Raw genomic sequence first — 18,597 nt, 5'->3', positions numbered from 1 at the left:
AGCTTCAGGCACAGGCATGGCATTAGAAGCTTCAGGCATAGGCATAGACAAGTCAGGCACAGGCATGGCAATGGGGGCTTCAGGCATAGGCATAAACAAGTCAGGCACAGGCATGGCATTAGAGGCTTCAGGCATAGTCATAAACAAGTCAGGCACAGACATGGCATTAGAGGCTTCCGGCATAGGCATAGACAAGTCAGGCACAGGCATTGTATGAGACAATAGGCGTGTTTTGGCGGTAAGAGCATTACTGTTAATGATTGGGGTTGGGGGCCTGGGTGTAGTTGCACTGACAGGCTTAGGGGAGGGACATGAGATGACGGCGCTCTAGGAGTATGCTGCTTGGGGGGTGGTGCTGGACGTAGCTTTCCTGGGCGGTGTTCAGGTATGATGGGAAGGGGCTTAACGCCACTTAGCCCTCCTTTAAAGCAGCGAGCATGGGGGGAGCTCCTGTTTCCCAGTCAAAAGTTTCTTAAGAGAATGCAAACATTCTCTTTAATATATCTTTAGATAGTCTCTTGCCACTTTCTGGGCAAGCACTTGTAGATATCCCCGGATAAACTTGGGTTTGGTCTCATCTGTGGGTACTTACTATACTTCTGCAGTCCTTTCTAAGACTCTTTCTTCTGCCTTAGTTCAAGATTGTAATTCAGACCACCTTAGGTCGGGTAGCCCTTTTTGTGACTTGACTTTCCCCTCTCTCCTGGGGTTGCTCAATTTGACTATCTCTCCTCTTATCTAGTGCACTTGCTTTCACTTCGCCTTTGTTTTTATAGGTTTCTATTTCTGGATTGCTCAACTTATTCCTTAAACTACGGGGTATTTTCCCCTCCCCCCAAGGTATTTGTACGCAGTCCTTAATAACTTCTTTTTCAGGCTTATTTGTTATTGTCTTCATGACTTTATTACATTTTCACTTAAAAGGCTTGATTTTCAATATGTCGTCAATTTCCCTGCGACATGTTTCTCCCACTGCATAACGATATCCAGCTGCCACCCGTTTCTCTTATTCTCCCTGTTACCTCTGTCTGCAGGGGAATGTTACCGGGTCGGTGCTAGCTCAGGTTCTCTTCCTCTTCTCCAGGTATCATATTTCTCCTTTTTGTCGGTGTCCCTTCTGTCCTCTCTCTCTTAGCGACCGGGTATGCGTGCGGCTTGCAGGACGTCTTGACTCCCCAGCTGCGTGGTATCAGTGTTGTTTGACGGGTGCCCAGCCCACCACGAAGTTGTTGCGGTTCCGCCACTGCACGATGTGGAAACACCGGGTCTCCAGCGTTTCCTTCGGTCATTCAAGGCTCCTTCGAAAGTCACTGTCACTGCGGCTCTCTTCAGCTCTGCCTCTTTCAGGCATCTCTTTCAGGCATCACGTCCCCCCGCTTACACTCTTTTCTCTCCGTCTGTGCTTTGCCTCTCCTCAGCGTGCTCGCCCTCTTCAGCCTACTCGTCTCAGTTATATGTACGTCTGTTCTTAAAGAGACAAATCCTTCTCGTACATAATAGGATATTTTAGTTTTGTCTTCAGCAAATTCACTAGATCTTATAATGTTCTTTATATCTGAAAGTCGCATATATGCCACTAGGGTGGTCTAGGAAGTTCCTCATAGGAACGGAGTCCTTGTCCTCTAAGTGGGAGACTCTCCCAGTGAGGTTCCACTTGCCAGACCCGTGAGGAGGGTCTTGCAGAGCAGGCTCATCCTCAAAGGGCGAGGCTCCCCCTTGGGGAGAAGGAAGAAATACCCTTGATTCTTCACAGTACCTTTTTTTAATGCTTGTAAATGTGAAATAGTTTATACTACTTTTATGCGTACTATTGCCTCTTATAATACTTCAATAAAATTCATGGGAAAAAATAATTTACCAGATTATAAATCAATAGGCCATCACTTGCCTGTGTACTTCGAGATCCAGAATACATCGGAAATCATTCCATTCACCGTTGCTGATGCTTCCAGCCTCCCATTAAGCATAAAATTCTTCACAAAGTATTCCCCCAAACCAAAAGCCTCTACATTCTTAAACATCAATGACCATTTCACATCATCAATGTTTTTTTCATCGATCAGAAATACTGCAATTGATGAACTTGCTTTTTTAAAAAGATGCTGTAGGTAAAGCAACAGTCTAGTGCCTTTTGTCCTTTCCCATCCTTTTATGTAACTATTCTTTTCTCTCACCAATAGCTTTGACACCACAGACACTAATCTGGTAACTATAATTTTGCTTAGGATCTTAGAATCTACATTAATAAGCAACATTGGTCTATAGTTTGTGCAGAGATCGGGAACTCCATAAGGTTCAGGTACCATATTTAGCAACTTCCTTATTGTGTTTGTTGGCACGCCCTTAGCTGGACGCAGCTCAAAAATATTTCATAAAAAGACATATGGCATACATTACTTACTGTGTTTGTATTTCTGATGCTTGTATCTGCTTAGCATAGGCCAACATCTAGTGGTAAGTGCAGAGTATTGCATTCTTGTTTTTGAGTTTTGAAAGGGGACGTCCACAGTGCGTGCTTGCATACTATCCCTGTGTGACGTCTATTGTAACCAGAGCCCTTCACACGTCGAGGGCCCTCCGATTGTTTTGTTTCTGACAAGAGGGAGCATGAAGTATGCGCGAGTAGAGAAGATAAAGAAGGTGTTAGCGGTCTATGTGCTGATGATAGCATCACTCTTTTCCATGGGGTTGATTATTTGAGGGAGGACCACATAAGGTGAGGCAACCCTCAGGGGGGTAGACCAACATCATCTGGGAAGACATGGTATCCCCCTTTCCCAAATGGAAATAACGATACCGCTTGTACCCTCCTATCTTAACGGCATTATACAATATAATAAAAACAGATGTATGTTTGTCCAATACAGTCATGTGCAGTAGAGACTGCCCGCTTAGAAATATATTAGGCCAGCTGTACGCAATACACCATACAATGTATTAACACTCTAAAAATGTCTCTCCTCACACTTTGGCCTGTGTACACTTGTCTTGACACTAGTATCGTAATAGCTTGCTACCTCCCATGAAGATTAAAAGATAAAACCTTTGAATGTTCCCAATTGCACATGGCAGGAAAGACAGAGAAGAATTAGACGACTACCATAAAGAAGAGCATGCAGACAAACCGAAATTAGCAGCCTAGTTAGTGCTTTAATGAGTTTGATTGGTGCAAGATTGCACCTTGTACCAACACAGAGGTTTAAATGTCATACATCTGGAAGCTCTCCCTGGTTTCGACAGGGAAGATGGTGAATGGCGGGAAGAGCTGTGCGGAAGCAGCAGGCGAGAGAAAGACAGTGTCGCTGTTCAGGACAGAACCCTGTGGGCTCTACCAGACCATGAGCCAGGGCGCTGACGGATCACTGCATCGCTGCTGGGGAGCGCTGCCAGCAAGGAGACAAGCAGTCAGAGGCTTTGCGCCGTTAGCATAAGAAAATGCAGCCGGTAGACCACGAAACACAGAGAGGAGGAGTGAGAAGTGCTGCAGGAGCACTAAGCCAACGCAGGCTTTGTTCCAGCGAAAAGGCATGAAAAGGACTGGGCCGCTGCCAAGGAAAGCAGCTGAACTCCGAGAAAGGCGGAGATAGGACCCAAACAAGAGCAAACAAATCCAGGCGGAGAACAACCTACACGTGAGCCCATGGTGGAGGGATGGGAAACCGGGGGAAAGATATAAAGAGACTAAAAGAAGTACAATAATGGGGAGTGAAACATCCCTGTATGTATTTACCCGAATCTATATAGTCCCAGTTCTTGAGGAGAGAATTGGAAACCAAGCACATAAATATAAGTGCTAAGGAAGAAATTGTAACTTCATGAAGATCCCTGCCCCCGTGTACTGAATGGATAAGAAAGATTAGAAAGGTCCGGGCAGGAGAGAAAACCAGGTGAATTGCGGATCTGGGATTCACATCCCTACGAATTGTATATGAGAACCTGGCAGGGGGAGTATACCAGGTGTTTTGCAGGTCTGGGATTGTACCCAAGTTGTGGTATCTTGGGAAGCGTATACCAAGGAAGACTCAGGCCCTTAGGATTTTTAATATAATTTCTGGTATTATGAAAAGAGAATCCCAAGGAAGGTTCATGCTCTTAGGATTTTGAATTGCATTGGATGTAGAAAGGACCTAAAGAAGGGAGTTGTTTCCCCTGGAGTGGATTGCAACAACAAGGAGGGGATTATCCTCTTGGTCTACAAAGAATGTGGTTATTCTTTTGAACTGTTTTGGTAGAGAGAAACCTGGAGAAGGGTCATTCCCTGAACTGTGAACATTATCCATTTGGAACTTTTGTTGGATGTATTCCTCTTTGTTGAACTTGACCATTTGTGCACTTTCCAAGCAAAAGACAATACCCTTAATACCTTAGAGTTACTTCTAGATTGAGAGGGCTAGGCTAGGATTTCAGACACAGGACATTTTTGCTTTGGACATCTTGACACAGGACAGACCCTTAGTTTTTGGTTGAGGTAGGGAAATACCTCCTAGATCAGGGACAGTGAGGCATTTGCAACCCCCTTTATTATTTGATAAAGGTTTATGCCAATCACCATGAGTTATCTGTGTGCGCGTTTCATTCCTGGTCCCTCAAATATGGTGTCAGGCATGGGATTGGGCCCATTTGACACAAACTGGGGATCTCACAAAGAATAAGCTAGCCAAGAGGATCTCTAGTCCTCTGACTGCTACCTCTGGAAAAGAGTGGACAAACATCTTTGCCACCTTTGAGTCATGTACTCAAAAGACAGAGACCGATCAACCCCACTTTATTGGGTCAAAACCACAAGGCAAGGTTGGTTGAGAAGCCATGGGCCCCCTAACCCATCCAAGTCCTGGAATGGGGGTGACATTTCAACCATTAACCTAACAGGCCATTCTTCCAGTGAAGTAAATTGTGGCAGGGAATAGCTACCATCTATTTAGCCCCCAAGATTATCTGGTGCCGGGAATAGACAAAACCTTTTTCTCGTTAGGGTTATGGATAAGTGGCGGCGTGGCCAGCAGCCATGCAATAAAGACTTGCCCGCCTCGGGCACACACAGACTGCTGAGTGAAGGTGGCAAGGCAGCTGTACTCCCAGGCGTTGTGCTGTGCGGGGACTGCTGCCAACTGCCTGCTGGTGCCGGCCTCGAGAGTGGGCTGGTGGCCACTGAGGCTGGTGGTTAGAGGAAGAGAGACTGCCGCCGGAGCAGAGACCTGTTCCGTGCCGCCTTCAGTGCAGCGATAAGCTGTGGAGCAGAGAAGACACAGGGGCCTGCCGGTCGGCCCTGCTACAGCCTTTTCCACGGTGGCCTGCGGTGTGACCCTGGTGCTGCAGGTGCGTGGCAGAGTGGATGGGCCTCCCCAGTTACAGGGGGTTGCCGAACAGAGTTTGGGAGGCACTAGTGGCGATGGGGTGTCCCTGCCCTCCCCACCAGAGGGGAACAGAAGAAGTATATGCTCTTAGGTCTGGGGATTCCCCCTTGGTCGCTGGAAGACCCCTGTATTTCGGAGAGCTATGAGAGTGTGGTTCGCCCTGCAGTCCTGCCTGGCACCAGCACCCAGGCTTCTGTGAGAGGCACCCTGCTGGGCATATAACCTTGTGGACGCTGGTGTTGGTGAGTCAGCTGCGGGTGGCACACTTCGAATTGCACTCCAGTGGGACTGATACTGCGGCATGTCATAGGCCTTGAGCCTCATGATTTTTAAGAAAGCATTGCAGATATTATTGAGTCATACTCACCCATCCCAGTCCTTGGGAGGGTGGGAGGGGGGGGAAGCAAGAACTGCATACTCGACCAGCGAGTAGGCCAAACTGTGAAGGTCCCCAGACCACTATCTAGAGCCGCTTGGAGTTTACAATATCAAAGAGATAACCTTGAGCTGTGGGACGTTTAATGATTCATGCACCCACAAGACCGACAGTACACATTCTACTCATCAGTACATAACATGGCGTCCCAGATCGACCTTGTATTTGTTTCATGACAATGGGTCGGAAAGGTACAGATGGTGGATATCCTCCCTCGCACGTTCTCAGAGCACTTCCCTGTAAGTATGTGGTTAAGAATGGATCGAAGAGCTCCTAATCGGGAGTCATGGAGATTTAAGTCAGAGGCACTGCATGATAGGGTGTACAGAGCAGACATAGGAGGATATACGCACTAATTTTACCCATAACACTCGGGCGGAGACTACATCCCATGGGATGGTGTAGCAGGCAATTACGGTGTATATTAGGGGGATGGCTATCTCGAAAGAGTCTGTGCTCCTCAAAACCATTCAGTGCGTGTTGGAGTGCTACGAGACTAGGCTTAAGGACATGGAAAATGTTTATGCTGCCACACCGGAGCCGGCCATTATGCCAGATGTACATGCTACACTGGAGCAGTTTCGTACGCATGCGCAGAGAGAAACCAGATATTTTGCAAAGCCTGCAGCTGCCAGGCAATATGGGGAAGGGGACTGCCCTGGGAGAACGCTGGCTCGGCTAATACGGGCCAAAAAGGGCCCCTTGCATTTAGGCAGCATCTTGCATGACCGGGGAGTGTAAGTACAAGCATCAGGAGATGATTGAGGTGTTTAGTTGTTTTTATGGGGAGCTGTATTGCGCCAGCACGCTACAGGGAGACTTGGTTATGCATTCCCTATAGGAAGATATACCAATATCCAGGTTGTCAGTCAGCGCTAGGGAACAGACTAATGCACCATTCACTATGGACGATATCATGGGAGTTATGAAAGACCTCCGCAAGGGTAAGGCGTCTGGCCCTGATGGCTTGATTGCTGAACTATATGCAGTTTCCGGAGCAATTCTAGCCCCACGCCTACTACAAGTATGGGAAGAGGCATTGAAAAACACTGTCCACCCTGATTCGCTACGTGAGGCTACCACCGCGATTCTGCTCACACCGGGAAAACCTGCCAATGCATGTGGGTCCTATTGACACCAAGATCTTTGCAAAGATGATAGAAAATAGACTGCTCCCCATGATGCCATACCTGGTCCACTGTGACAAGGCGAGTTTTATCCCGGGCAGATCTACTGCACTGAACATTTGACGTTTATTTAATATTATGTCCCGCTTGACCCTGGAGGCTTCTGCCGTCGCTGTTACACTGGACGTGCAGAAGGCCTTTGATATGGTCTCGTGGGAATACCTATTCATCGTCCTAGACAAATGTGGGCTTGGGAAAGATATGAGAAGTTTCATTAAACTCCTTTATTCACGACTGACTGATGGGGTCCTAGTCAACTGACAGTTGTATGACCCTTTACGCCTGGAATGGGGAACGCATCAGGGTTGCACTTTGTCCCCATTACTGTTCGCTTTGGTCATTGAGACTATGCAAGACATGATCAAGAGGCGTCACAAGAGGAGGGGGGTCAGATTGTTTGGTCCTCTTGAAATGATTTCACTATACGCGGATGACGTACTATTATATATTAGAGACCCACACATACATTTTGACCCCAATAATGCAAGACATCACGGGCTTCGGTGCATACTCTGGCTTCACAAATAACTATACAAAGTCCGAAGTATTTCCCCTGACTAACCACACTATAAGGCCATAGGGTGTATACCCATAGAAATGGCTACCTGAGAGTTTTAAGTATCTGGGTGTTTGGATATCTAGGGTAAAGGGTCTCTTCTTTCTTTAAATGATATGGCTCATGAGACATACGTCTCTGATGAATTTAAGAGATGGAGGAACGGATCACTCTCGCTGGCCGGCAGGCTGGCATTGGTGAAAATGACCCTTTTGCCTAAACTACTCTACCTGTTCACTAATGTACTTTTATGGCCTGGCGAAAATACTTTGTGGAGATTTCCCAGGATGCACCCTACTTGGGATTGCTCGCTCAGTGCTACGTGGGAAAAATTGATTGGAATATTGCACATTAGGGGACTCATTTCCAGAGGGCAGATCTTTCACTATGCAGACCTGAAAGCAGGGACAAAGGGGCAAAACAATGGAAATCCTGCAATCCTATAGGCTCCGGCGTCCAAATGGTGGGAGGGCTGCCCTATTGAACCCCGGGATAATACATTTCTGACATATATTTCTAATTCCGCTGGGTGCTGTAGAATTCTAGATACACTGTACGGAATGATTGTGGACAAAATAATTAGACAGATGTCTCCAGCTAAGGAGAAGTGGGCGGACGAACTAGAGGACAATGTTTCCGAAGAACAGTGTAGGAAGAAGTGTTCCCTTACTAAAACTGTATCCATAAACTCTAGATTAAAATTAATTAAATACAAGATACTGAATAGATTACATTACAGCCTGGCAAACTTAAAGCTATCTATCCAGAGACGAATGGTAGGAGCACTCGATGCAAGGGTGAATAGGTTGGCCAATTGCACATGTTGTGGAGCGGTCATAAAACTGCAACGATTTTGGAAGCATGTAATAGACACCTTATCAGAAATAAATCGCAATTTGCCATACTCTCCCATGGGTGCTCTGTTTATGATGTGGGGGAATGTCCCGGAGAGAAGAATCAGGTCCTTCTTCAATATTGGGTGCCTCATTGCCAAATGTTGTGTACTGAAAAAGTGGAAAGATAAGAGTCTGCCGAACGGCAAAGACTGGATGTCTGATTTAATTTGGGCTAAGAACTGTGAAGATCTTTATATAAATACGCAGACTAATACGTCCGAACCTAAAGATATCTGGTGTGAATACTGAGTCTACTTAGAACGATTCCAACCCACATGAGATGTTCCCTTATTGTGATATTAGTGGACCAATACCCCGGCCCAAGTAACTGACGGTATAATGCCTGTTGCTTAATTCTGTCATCATAAGCTTGTAGAATGTATGCTGCAACGAATATGAACACTGGTGATTGTCAACTGTTATACTGTGTCTACCAAGCATAAATAACCTTTTTTTATTAAAAAAAAATACTTCAATTGTATACAACAACAAAAACAGAAACAAACTTACTCTGAGAACATACAGACAGGATAACCATTTTGCAGTCCTTTCGCTGAAGGAGAAAATCCATCAAGATTCCTTTGTCTGGCAATAAGTTCACCACGGGTGGCAGGTTCACCTGTAGATACCATAAATAGCCTGGGTAAAAGAATAAGCAACGTTAGAAAAATGTTACTCCATATCCCAAAACAAAATGTTTGCTTGGATTTCAAATTTTCAAGGACAATGCCATAGCATAATCATTTCTATATGGCACTTTCTGTATGCTATTTAAAAATGGGAGCTTTCAAAAGTATAAGGACAGTTTACTTGATATATAAAAATGGTTCTTGCTGTCATTCATTCCCATTCCTTAAAGGGAGGATATGAGTAAACTTTCAGGGACAATCGCCTGAATCCTTTGTTCAAGGCCAAAGGTCCCCAGCCTGACCTACGTACGCTCAAACCTAGCTAGGGTAGCTGAGTCAAACAACCAAGGCACATTTCTCTGGAAGGGAGTCGGGTGACTGAAATACAGAACACCACATCATTGGTTAAAATAAATTCCCATTCAAGCACAGAGTTCTAGATATATTTTCTTTACTGTTGCATGTTAGTAAGATAACACAGTTATAAATTAAAGTTACTCACCGTAATGACTAGAGTACTGATGGTCCTTAGTCCCCTTTCCTCCATCCTTGTGGGCATCCCTCAACATGGGGATGGTACCAGAACCTTTGGCAGCGAAAAATTGAGCTTCCCCATTAAATTTAGTATAGCGCGCGGGGGCACGGCCTCAGGCGTGGGAACGCCTCGCTGAAGCCCCGCCATCCGGCGCCTCACCTCAGTCCCCTTTGAACACATCGGAGGCTTAGATACCTGGATACTCTAAGTACAGATTGGAATACTAGTGGGGGAAGGCGGGTGGGACGTATGGAGGAAAGGGGACTTAGGACTATGAGTACTCTAGTCACTATGGTGAGTAATTTTAATTACTCATACGTGCCGTCCCCTTGCCTCCATCCTTGTCTGTGATTCCACTGAACAAAAACATATGGTGGAGCTGTGATAATCTGCCTCATATCTAGGACGAAGCAAAAAGGTTCTTCAAAACCGCCTGACCAAACTCTGCATCGCGTCTGGAGCTGGTGTCCAGTGAGCAGTGCTTACAGAAGGCTGACTGAGTGGCCCAAGTAACCGCCTTGCTGATGACATGCCAAGAAGCGTGCCTCTGAAACCCAACAGCTGTGACCTTGGCTCGGACCGCATGGGCATGAATCCCAACAGGTTTGCCCATGGCTGTGTAAGCCTCCGAAATGGCCTGAATCATCCAACGAGCAATGGAAGCCTTGGAAGCCTGAGAGCCGGTGGAGGAGCCCCCAAAAGTCATGAACAGTGCCTCGGACTTCCTGAAGGATTTCATCAGAGTGAGATAAAACTTGAGGAACCTCTTGAGGGCCAAGGAATGAAGAGCCCTCTCTGCCTCCGACTGCGCCTTTGGGAAAAACACCGGCAGGTAGATCTCCAGATCCAGATGAAATGGAGAACCCACCTTGGGCAAGAAGTTCGGGTGAGTGCGCAAGATGACCTTGTCGTCGTGAAACGTGGGGAAGGGCTTGCACGAGGACAACAACTGCAGCACATTAACCCTGCACGGTTGAGAGCCACCAGCAAAACAGTCTTTAGTGTCACAGATGTCCACAGAAGCCATCGGCTCGAAAGGCTTGTGCTGCAAAGCTGCCAGAACCACATTGAGGTCCCAGACCGGGTGTGGCCTATGCACTGGCGGGAAAAGCCTAGACAACCCCTTCAGGTGAGCCTTAACCACTGGGTTGGCCGCAGAAAACACATGCTCTGGGGAATTCTTGTAAGCCCCGATGGCCACCAAATAAAAGCAGCAAGTATCCACCTGAACTCCAGAATGAGCCAGGGGCGCTGAAAAAGCCAGTATGTCATCCAGAGGACAGGTGGCAGGGTCCATACCCCTGTCGCGATGCCACGGGTAGAACCTAGTTCATTTACTCTTATACTGGGATCGACTGTCTCCTGGCCTGTTGAATGATGTTCCAGTTGTCATCCGAAATTTGTTGAAGCCTCAGCTGGTCAGGAACCAGACAGCCAGCTGGAGATCGAAAGGTAGACGGGACCATGGAAGCACAACTGCAGCAGATCCGAAAACCAGGGTCTCAAAGGCCAGTGGCGGGCAATCAGGATGAGGCTGCAACCCACCGAACCCCGGAACTTGCAGAGGGTCCATTGGAACAGTGGGGTGGACAGGAAAGCTTACCACCTGCGGCTGTGCCAACTAATCTGGAAGGCATCTCCCAGAGATCCCCGAACCGTCCTGCCCATGAAGCAAACTGGGGGCACTTGGAATTCAGAGGGGATGCAAACAAATCCAGGTCTGTAAATCCCCAACGCTGGAACAAGGGCAAAAAGCAGTCCGTGTGCAACTCCCACATGTAGGTGTTGAACCCCAAGCGGTGGAGCTGGAGGCGCCTCATCTTGAGGCGAGCGTGCGGTTCAATGAGCATGCAGGAGGCCACTAGGCCCCAAATGTGCTGGAACCACCATGCCGAAGTGGTCGAGTTCGCCAGAAAGTGCCCCACCACACTGCGGAGGGACAGGAGCCTCTCGGGCACAGGCAACACCCACTGAATAGTAGTGTTCCAATGTACTCCTAGGAAGACCAGTTCCTGAGATGGGCACAACTGTGACTTCCTCTGGTTGAGAGAGAACCCCAGCTGATGAAGGATTTCTAACAATCTCTGTACTGAAAGTGGTACGACAATCATGAACTGCAGAAACTTCTGATGCGGTTGGAAGATGGGTACATTCAGGTACGCATCCTTGAGGTCCAGGGAACACATCTAGTCCCCTGCACACAGAGACTCTGCTATGTGCGCGGGAGTAATCACCTTGAAGCATTTCAGCGGTAAAGACAGATTTAGAAATGACAGGCCCAGGACAGCCCTGAGGCCAGCCTGGTTGTTACTGGGTACCGCAAACATCCTGGAATAGTACCCAGAGCCCCTGTCTGAAAGAGGACCTCCGATAAAAGAGCTGGGGACCCGATCTGACAAAGAGGAGGGGAGGATGCTAGAGGGAAAGGAAGAGGAAGACTGAAGCCCATGTAGACTACCGATAGGATCCATGCGCTGTTGAAAAGACGCTTCCAGGTGTCCGGGAAAAGAGCCAAATGGCCCCCCGCAGGCAAGCTCTGTTCTCGGACCTTGACATCACTGCTTCCTGGCGTCAGAGGCAGGGGCAGAGGAGGGGGAGCCGAAAAACCAGCGCAACGTCCTCTGCTGCTTCCTCCTATTGTCACTGGGTGAACTGTCCGGCTTCCGTGTACCGCGATCCCGGAACCCAATGAAGCCGGAGAAAGCGCAGGGTGTGAACTCGCTCCTGCCCTGGGACTGAGTGAAGGATTTCTGTCCAGGCTTTCTCAGGATGGTCAAGGACTTGGCGGCTTGAGTGGAGGTTTTCTTCTTTGTCAACTCGCTATTGGTTAGACGGATGAAAAAGGTCCACGCCCTCAAAGGGCAGATCCAGGATCCGCTCCTTCACATCAGATGAAAACTTAGTGGCATGCATTCACACCTTCCTTCTCATCTCAACACCAAGGCACAACCCTCTGCTGGCTGTGTCCATGTGGGAGAGCAAAGAATCCATGAGGTCCTGCGCAATGGCCCGGGTATCTGCCAGACCGGCCTTGAAAGACACTTGCTTGTCCAAAGGGAGGTCAGGCAGGAATTCCCTGAGCTCCTGCCACAGCTTAAGGTTAGCCGCGACCAAGAGGGCGTCTGCGTTGGCTTGCCGCAGGTGCAGTCCTGAGATGGAATAACAGCGCTTTCCCAAAGACTCAAGGACCTTGTCCTCATTGGGGAGGGAACTGGAGGTGGCTTCCGCGGAGGAAGACGACAAAGACAATGGTTTAGACTATAACGAGGCCGCAGCCACCACAGAAGAATGCAGATGTGGGTGGGATGCCAGGAGTATTGGATCCCATTCCGTCAGCATAAATCTGCTGTCCAACATCTTGTTTATCTGGGCGTTTTTCTTCTAGGCCTTTCGCACCACCTGCAGGACATCCTTCGGGAAAGGGATGCAAGACCGAATTGTGGTGCGCTTACCCAAGAACCCTAGCACTCCAAACTCCTGGGGGGCTTCCTCGGGCACAGGGACCCCCAAGAACTACACCACGCCCTGAAGGCGGTCATGAAAGGCCTTAAAGGATGCCGAGGGTTCATCCTCCTGGGCGTCCTCATCTCCACCCCTTTTTTTACAGACCAAGGGGAGTCCGGGCTCTGGGACACAAGTGCAAATGGGGTCCCCCCAAACTCACAAGTCTGGTGCTGAAAACAGGTCCAATGGCTTTTGAGGGGGTGGCTTTGGCGATACAGGAGGAGATGGAGGGGTCTGAACAACTGGTAGGGCCTGGACTGGGGGAGTGACTGGCACTGGAACCAGCAGTGCTGGAGGAACAGGAGGAGTACCCACAGGATGGGGCTGAGAAGATGACCTCCTTCACAATGTCCTTCAGGAGTCCCTTAATTTGAAGGGAATGCATGAGGAAGAGAAACGCTCGGAGAGGCTGTCCTCAAAGGCCACCGGGTCCCTAGGGGCCCAGCCCTCTGAGGTGCTGGGCCTCCGCTCCTGGTCAAAGTGCTGAGGTGCCTGTGGTGTGTATCTGTAAGGCTGTGACGGGTAGTTATACCCCTGAGGAGACCAGAAGCCTGTAATGGACAATCCGCTTCCGCCTCCAGAGGGAAGGGGACTGGGGTCCTCCTGCAAAGCCCATTTGATGGGCAAGAGTACAGGCGGACCTTGATTTGAATCCAAAATGGCCGCCTGCCTGGCAGGCTCTGCCACGTTCCCCTCCGCCAATTTGAAACCTTGCGTGAAGGCCCTGAGCCACGAGAGGCTACAGACATGGGAGGATACAGCTTGGCTCTTGCACTCAAAGCAGAAGCGTTGACTTCAGAAATTACTCTGGTAGGCGCTCAGCCCTCGGTTGGCCGACCAGTAGTTGTAACGCCCTGACTCACGACCCCGGAACAAGGGCTGGTAGGCTGGATACCCTTGGCACCTGTGCCGGTAGCCGTGCTGGATTGTGCCGATGACGGATTCTTTGGGATGGCACTCGAGGATCCCTTACCCCCAGGGGTTGAAGAAAAGGACGAACTTGACCACCCTTCCAAGGACAGCCTGGTAGGGCCCCTGAGCCCCTCAGCTTGGTAGCCGGTAGCCAGGACGGCCTCAGCAAGGTCTGTCACTGGAGTGCCCGGAAAAGCCCCTGGGCACCTCGGCTTGGGAGCCGGTAACCTTAGAGAACTCAGGCCTGCCAGAACCTGAAAACGAGGAAGCCCGATCCGTGGGAAACCTGGGGAAGGAGTCGCTCGCTGTGGAGCCTTGCTGAACAGAGGGCCTACTGCGTTTTGACAAGAGGTTCTGGAGACAAGGTCCTTAAGGTGGGGCAGAGGAAAAGTAGGGAAGATCTCCCTTGACAACAGATTCTTCAATTCCCTGTGACAGAGAGCACTGCAAACCAAACACGTATCCCAGCAATGGTGGAGCCCAAAATAACTCAAGACAATGGGGGTCCCGAGGCCGGGAACAAGCGGTTGCATGAGGCACATCTCATGAATCTTCATGCAGCCAACATGCACCGGGGGAGGCGAGGCACCGAAGGGAAGTTAAATTAAAAAAAAACAACACGGAGCAAGCAGAAAGCTAAAAAAAAAGTCTCTGCGTTGGCTGCCAGGTCCATGTCTGTGCGGAAAAAGGCACTTAGGCGCCGGTGGCCGCGCCCCTGTGCGCTGTACTAAATTTAAAGAGGAAGCTCAATTTCAAAGGTTTCGGTACCATCCCCATGTTGGGGGACGCCCACAAGGATGGAGTAAAGGGGACGGGACATATGGGCTAGTGTGATTCACAATACAAGTCTCTGTTGAGGTAAATGGAGCAGTATAGACGTTTCATCAGATGAAAACCACGGTTTTAACTTGTTGGCTCTAGGACAGCTCCCGCTGAACTGTGACTGTTATACTTATAATAGGAAATAAAGCTAGCATCAGATTGAAGGTAAAGGATACTTGTCTAGATTAGGCAGTTGTCGAAATGTTAGCCTATGGCGAATGGTCACCCCTGGCAATTTGTTTCAGTGAATCATCAGTTCACCTGCACTGCACCTCAAAGTGATGTATTATAAGTGTGTTTTCTTCGGATCATCACTTACACTTTGATCATCACTGAGACCCCCCTCCCTTGTTAGCCATAGCCATGTTTGGATAACGGACAGACACACAGGCTTGCTTACATAGTCTGCTCTGGCAGGATAAATCTGAGGAAACTCCAGTTTTGTTGAGGCCTGCAGCTGCCAGAGAAGAACCTACTATTAACGTATGTATGCAATAACTTGTCGGCAGAAGATGCTCTCCCTAGTAACGCACATCAACACTGCCATTCTCCGTTAATCTTCAAATCTTGTATTTGGCATCGCAGAAATACACTACTTTTATTAAAAGGTCATCAGGACGCTCATCATTCCGCATATGAAATAAACAGATGTAAGGGAAGCATGGAATCACAAGTATGACACTGACAAAAAAGGTACAATTTGTAAAACCTTTATTAAAGTTTCTCGGTTTGGAAAAACTACTATTTTGCCCTATAGCTATGATGGGAGTAGTCTCTACCATAAAATAATAAATAAAAGAATCCTAGTTGAATCTGTCAAATCAATATGGCCTACACTAACAAAACCTAATGGCTGCCCTATCTCTTGTACAAAAAGTGTGTAAAGGAGAATATTTATGTAAAGGAAAATCAGTTTTAGAATATAAAGAATAAATGTGGCCGAGTCAGCTCTCCTCCCTACGTTAGACAGCACGGAGTAAGGCGGTCCCCATAGCCAGGATGACACACACTGGCTCAAGTTCTCAAAACTAAGGCAGTTCAAAACGTGGATCGAAGCCCACCTGGCCTTCCACGTTAGTCTCTCTTTCCAGCTTTCAAAACAGTTCAAGAAAAAGTTCACACTGATCTCCCTCAGTCGGGCTCGGACCTTTCACAGCAAAAGTTTCACATAGGTCTCCCTCAGTCGGGCTCAGACCTTCCAAACAACACTTGCAAGGATTCCCTTCCCCAAGTTTAATTCACATCCTTTAGGGGTTTTCTTCCCCCAACCTATCACACTTCCGGTCTCCCTCAGTCGGGCTCTGACCTTTTCCGCATGTCAAAGCCTTTCGAATGTGCGTGGCTTTTACTATAAGCCTCTGTAGAAGCACTTCGACTTTCCCTTCTGCTCCCACTCCTGTGTTATCTGCCCCAGTATCTCTTGGTCTGGGTAGTTCGATGTCATAAGCAGAAAAGTTCAACATTCACCTTTTTTCACCCCCCACACTTTTTTCTGGGGTTAATTTTAATCACTTAGCTTTTTATAGTTCATTCGCCTTATTGCTTTATAACAAAAACATTTCACCTTTCACAGGGACTTTCGAGTGGGCTACTTCCTTTGACCGGACCACTCCACTACTCAGTATCGCTGGTTTCAGAGCGATCAGTAATTCAGTAAGTTCATTCATAGGTCTGCTTTCCTTCGCGCCTCATCCACACGCAAGCAGCCTTCAATTGTGCAATATACTTTTACAACTTCAATCTTTCCTTAACACAGTAGCCTTTCATGTTGCTTGACAACTCACTGGCTGGGTGCATTTCTTTCTTGTCTTTGCAGTCTTTAAATTCACGAATCAAGGTTAATACCACAGGCTTGGCCTCGACTCCCCAACTTTGCCGTTCACACGGGAGGGTTGATGGCGTCATTGAAACACAATGCAGTCTTCTTGGCTAGGATTTGGCCTTCTCCAAGTGTCCTTCTCTGCCTTTTGGGGGCAACAACCTCTTTCAGGGAACTCCTAGGGTTCTCTACCCTTTGTTCTCGTCCCTCAGTCTGTCGTTCTGCTCCAGGAGCTTCACCTTTGTCCCGGAGGTTCTGCTCTTGCTTGTGTTCCACCTTGCTCAGACTGTGTCTCTATGTTCCACCTTTTATCCGTGTGAGGAGAGCTAATTGGCATCAGATGTATGCACTTAAAGTCATGTGCCTGACTTTGCCTGACCCGATTAGTCACGAACATTTGCAAATGCCTAAAGGTGCACTGGTCCTCCTTTAGTATGCATGGAGCGTCAAAACACATTTCAGTAGTCATTTTAAAATGCGCCAGCATACACACAATGCAGACTATAAGAGACATGCTGTGAGGGCACGAGTGTGCAGCGGACCAAAGTAATCGCCACTTTCGCAGCTCCCCACCAACGCTACAAAAATCCTGATATAAAGGCAACTTCTTTTCCAAAGCCTGGTCCGACGTGGAGCACAACACCTGTAGCGCTAAAGGTACACAAGTTGAAGCTGTGTTTGCATCGCGAGCACCCAGCATTGGCTGAACTCTCTGACTGTGGCCAGACAACTTGAGGAGCCAACAGAGTGCCTAATCCTACAGGGTGCTCCAAAGAATGGAGGAAAGCCAAGATTGAGTGCTGCAGAGACTGGCGCCCACCTACGCAGCTGCGGAAAGGCAACCAGGGTGCCCGGCCAGCATTTGATGAGTATGCAGAAACAGACACCTGATAGCAAAGCTCTGAGTGAGTCGGGCAGCACATCCCCATGGCAGGCACAGAGGCCAGAGTTCAAATGGCTCTTACCTCTCTCCCAGCCGCAAACAGTTGCACATGTGAGTAATTGTAACGCACAGTCACCCACCAGACTGGGAGACACATTTAGGTGAGGGAGTGGAAAGACATCCGCCTCCGCCACGTCTTGAGTGGAAGATGCCGAGGGAAGATCTAGACAGAGTAATGTCTGCGTGATTGTCTACCCAGAGAGAGCAGAAGTGTTATGGTGGGTGTCCACAGAGCTGCTGTTGAATTCCTTGTCCAAACTTAACACACACAATACAGACGGACAGGGAAGGCGCACTCACCAAAAGGTGGCCGACAGGGGTCTAGTAGAGTTCTGGGAAGAGTTTGAAGACCAGGGAAGAAAACTATGGGAATACCACCAACAAGAACAAAACAGCAGAGGGAGTTCCCGGGCGGCATGAGGATGCAAGCTAAGTGGATGACAGGGAATAGATCAAGAAGTCCAGGAAGGGGTGATCGAAAGCCAGGTCAAGAAACAGTCCAATGTCAGTACACCGCAGAGGTAAGTCGCAAGGTACAAGAGAGATGTAGGTCAGTGCTTCGATCTTCCGGTGTCTAACGTCACAGCGTGAACTTCCCTACATGACGCCTGAAATTGGAGACACACTGTTGTTCCACGTCTCCTGCCGAGTGACCTTGAGCCTGGTATCTAAGTTGCCATGGCAACCTTCAGTCCGCTCTATACTTGTTGCACAAGTGACCCTCTGCAGAGCTATTTCTGGAATCCTGGTTTATAGACCTGGTGGGTCCCTCTGGTCTCTCCAATTTGTTCTTGAATGAGAGGCCACGCAGGGTCCCGACCAGACCCCCACCTCCAGGGTCCACCCCCAGAGTGATTGTTGCCAAGATACTAAACTATAGAGTCCGGGACGCTATCCTGCAAGCAGCACAGAAGAAAGAGACCCTAGAATTGCAGGGTGTGAAAGTCGCTGTGTTTTTGGACTTCACCCACTCTGTACAGAAGGCCCGACAATCCTTTGATGAC

At 48.5% G+C, this 18,597-nt stretch overlaps 1 protein-coding gene across 4 annotated transcripts in view; it reads right to left on the bottom strand.

The window, feature by feature from the left end:
- Positions 1-18,597, bottom strand: part of RMC1 (regulator of MON1-CCZ1) — a 1,737,150-nt gene that overhangs the window by 686,550 nt on the left and 1,032,003 nt on the right. For all 4 annotated transcript variants that reach the window (XM_069620905.1, XM_069620903.1, XM_069620904.1 and 1 more), the window contains one exon: positions 8,940-9,068. In XM_069620905.1, coding sequence (XP_069477006.1) covers positions 8,940-9,068 — 129 coding nt within the window. The remainder of the gene's footprint in view (positions 1-8,939; positions 9,069-18,597) is intronic.

Source organism: Ambystoma mexicanum, chromosome 5q (genome assembly GCF_040938575.1).
Source record: "Ambystoma mexicanum isolate Mex_15411 chromosome 5q, UKY_AmexF1_1, whole genome shotgun sequence".
In the NCBI taxonomy this organism is placed as follows: domain Eukaryota; kingdom Metazoa; phylum Chordata; class Amphibia; order Caudata; family Ambystomatidae; genus Ambystoma; species Ambystoma mexicanum.
This window is presented reverse-complemented; position numbering and strand designations above follow the sequence as displayed.